Source organism: Protobothrops mucrosquamatus, unplaced genomic scaffold, assembly GCF_001527695.2.
Source record: "Protobothrops mucrosquamatus isolate PMUCROS unplaced genomic scaffold, P.Mucros_1.0 scaffold3662, whole genome shotgun sequence".
NCBI classification, from domain to species: Eukaryota; Metazoa; Chordata; class Lepidosauria; order Squamata; family Viperidae; genus Protobothrops; species Protobothrops mucrosquamatus.
This window is the reverse complement of record NW_015389621.1, coordinates 17,786-21,612: the sequence shown is the minus strand read 5'-3', so window position 1 is coordinate 21,612 and position 3,827 is coordinate 17,786. Positions and strand designations below refer to the sequence as shown.

Genomic DNA, 3,827 nt, shown 5'->3' with positions numbered 1-3,827 from the left:
CTGAATAAATTGAACACCCATTGCTAGAGATATTTAAACTGCCTGTTTTGCAACCATCACCCAATAATCTTTATTAAACATTAAAACATACAGTTGTCAAATGCGCTCAAACACAGTCCTTATCTAATTTCAAGATTAAGCAGCTTCATATATCATGAAGTATATTATGCTTATTCTAACGTTTCAGTCTTTAGTTTGCAGAAAGCTGGATGGGATATGCAGGTCCTGGCTATGGAATACTGAGCCTAGTTGTCTCTGATAAATACATTTGGTGCTTGGATTACAAAGGTGGCCTGTATTGTAGCGCATTACCTAGTGCTGGGCTGCGTTGGCAGAAGTTTGAAGATAATGTCCAGCAGATGGCAGTCTCTCCTTCAGGTTAGTTAGATTTGCATTGTTAGCCTATTGTCCTAGGGTAGAAAAATGGTTTGAGTGCATTTGTTATTTGTTCAATTTATATGGGTATATCAAAATATTGTAGACTCTGCAGGAATGGATTTCAAACTATATTTTGTAGAAATGCCATTTTCAACTGTTTTAACCTCAGATTGCAGATATTTATTTGAATGTCCTCTTGGAAGACTTCTCATTGCTCACAAAGAGAAGTGAAGTAATAGAAAGATATATTCTAGTGTTTTTATCAACAAAATATTCTGTAACATTTTGATTCCTGGTCCTGAAAATGGTGGAGTTACATATGTAAACTGCCTTTACACCTCCTTTTGCACTAGATTGTTGTAGTTTTGACCTTGAGGTTTTTCCATCCCTTAAATCCATAACCAAAGCTAGGATATTATGTATGTCAACTGTGTTTTTTTGTCTGTCCATGATCAATGTAGAAATAAATCAGGAGCAATCATCACAACATTTTATATTCTGTTTCTTTCCTTTCTCTTCTCTGAGTAAGTCTATTATGTCTATGTCCCATAATTTTCTTCAGCTTTTAGGCTTTCCCTAATGACCCATGCCTGGCTAGTACTGTAGGTCTATTTTGTACTTCTTATTTGACAAATACTGTATCAATTTCTCTAATCGCCAGTGTCAGTGCTGTCGGATAGAGAAACTAATTAAGCCTCTTTCTTTTATGAGAGGTCTGTCTTAGGTGATTGCTTGAACAAATTATTCCCTATTTAGAAGTAGCTATTCATTCAACTACAATAGATACACTGATTCTATTGTAGGATTACTACATTTCTGTAAAGATTGCTTGTTTCAAATCTTTACATTTTATTTTGCATGTCAAAAGAGAACCAATAGAGCAGTGCTTTAGGCTTTCAGTTTAAAAGGCATGACATAAATGAAAAATGATTTGGAGGAGAAAGGAATACTACATGATTTATAGGTTACTTCTTCGTATTCATTATCTTAGCCTTTCCCTGATGTTGAATTCTGGAAATAAGAATGACCAGAGAGATGTCTTATTTGCAGTGGCTGTCCTGTAAAGAATACTTGCAGGATGATTTTATTCATTGTCCTGACACTTGAGAAGAAAGCCTACCTTGAGCTGACATTTTTCATGCTTTGAGTGGGATTTTTAAAACTCTACAACTGCCTTGTGACTGTTCCTCTAAAACAGCGGTTCTCAACCTATGGGTCGCGACCCCATTTGGGGTCGATCGACAATTTCACGGGGGTCGCCAAGCAAGGCTGTCCGCCATTTTTTCCCCCTTTTCCGGCGGGTGCCTTACCTCCCTTGAGCTGGGCCAGCTGATGGTCGGTCTGCTCCATCTCTGCCGCTTGCCAGCTATGCCTCGGCCGGCGCAGGGGGCGGAACCACGCATGTGCGGCGCTCCCGGGCAGAGAAAGTCCTCGACTTACGACCGGTTGGGTAGTCCTCGACTTACGACCGGTTTAGTCCTCGACTTACGACCGGTTGGGGGTCGTGGCATTAAAAAGGTTGAGAACCACTGCTCTAAAAGAACCTAACCTTGTATGCATCCTTCATAAATTGCTGCATTCCACATATATTGGGACGTCATTTCCATACTCCCGTCTCTTTGTTCCCACTGCCATGGTGGTCAGACCATCACCAGGTTGATTCTGAAGACTGTCTTAGACTTTAAAATAGCTGCTACTAGCAAACGAGAAATTCATTAGATTTAAAAGTAATCTCTTGTGAATAATTTTATTTATGTGAGGTTTCTTCATAGGGACTCTTTTATGGAAGATTGAGCAAAAAACCAATAAAGCTTTTGCCTGTGGCAAAGTAACTATCAGAGGAAAACGTCACTGGTATGAAGCTTTACCTCAAGCAGCATTTGTATCCTTGAGTGATGACACAGCCTGGATAATCCGAACAAATGGTGATCTGTATTTACAGACAGGTATTTAAGCTAGTTTTTATTTTTCTTCTGGAATTATCTGCTTACTAAATTACATTCTGAGAGAATGCTTCAAAATTTAGTTGAGATTTTTCAGTAAAAAGTCCCAAGAAGCAAGGCAGACAGTTTTCCTAGAAAGACGTTTTGTTTCCATCATGAATCTTCTCCTACAATGGGTTGATTACACTGTGAAGTCCAGTTGCAACTCTGTTATATGATGTGATGGCTAGATTGTGCTCATTTGTACTAAGTACAACCTAAAAAAACTCTACGCAATTTTGTTACAATTTAATGCAAAAAAATATTAATGCTAATAAAAGTGTTCCCTGAAAGAGAGTTTTGAAAACGTAAACCAAATAGAAATTATTAATTGCCCGATCCTGTTTGTTTTAGCTATGTTAAATAGTTTTAGTTTAAAGTCCTTTGTGGGTTTGTTGGCTTGAAATTCAATCTTGCTGGTCTACGATGGAAGGAGTCCTTTAAAAATGTTTTGTCTGTCAAATGACTGATCCAACAAAGATTTCTGTTGAAGAGTAAGAGGGAGCATTATTTATTTAGGGAAATGTTTAAACTGCCTTAGTATTAAATAACAATGCATAAAAATCAATGGTATTGAATCAAAATACTTGTCACATTATGCTGTAAAATTCCCTCACCTAGTAGTAGACTGGCTTTTCAGACAACGTACAAGTCTGCACACACAAAGGGAAATCAGCAAAATGTTCTTCCTTGCTTGGAGAAGCACACAGTTAACAGTTTTTCATTCTCAGCAAGCCTGGAACCACCAGCCATCGTATTCAGGCTGCTGTGTCATACTAATGGGCAAGCAAATACACGGAAGCATCTGTTTGTCTTCACAGTTTTCATGTTTTGATGATACCTAATTCAGCAGTAGAAGGAATGTTTGTCTGAGTGTGCAACCGTAGAAATAGGAATTATAAATAAATAAATAGCCTCAGCCTCAATAGGGAAAGTAATACAAAGCTCTCTTTGTATTTAACACCAGAATGACTTTTCTCTTATTGATTAAAAAAAAATACTCTGACATTTTTAGAATTTCCAAACATAGGTGTTTATTAGTTTGCCTTTACTTGTGTCCTTTATTATAATGCAAAATATGGCTGTAATGATTGAATAGCTGGCCTTTTTCTGTGAGCTAATTACTGGTTCTCACAGCAAGTATTTTGGTTTGTAATACAGTATGTTTTTGGCCTGCAGGAATTCTCAGATGTCTGGCCAACTATGCCTCCCCTCTCCCTGAGAAATTTAATCTCACTGTTGGAAGCTCGACCAAAGATTGCAATGAAATTTAGGAGGAGGGGATTATATATTTTGCCCCTGCTGTGGCAGTATATATGTGCTCCAGTAATTGTACAGGGTCTAATATTTGATCACATGCAGTGGTCAAATTCAGTGGCAAAATATTTCCAGATTTTAGCCCACCCAAATATGAAATATTTTATTCCTACTCCTTAGAAGTTTCTAACCCTGCTAATGGGAGTAGTG

At 37.8% G+C, this 3,827-nt stretch overlaps 1 protein-coding gene across 1 annotated transcript in view; it reads left to right on the top strand.

The window, feature by feature from the left end:
• The window catches only part of TECPR2 (tectonin beta-propeller repeat containing 2), a 34,993-nt gene that overhangs the window by 14,463 nt on the left and 16,703 nt on the right, over positions 1-3,827 (top strand). The window contains exons 9-10 of the mRNA XM_029286431.1: positions 195-378; positions 2,151-2,324. Of these exons, the coding sequence (XP_029142264.1) occupies positions 195-378; positions 2,151-2,324 (358 nt within the window). The remainder of the gene's footprint in view (positions 1-194; positions 379-2,150; positions 2,325-3,827) is intronic.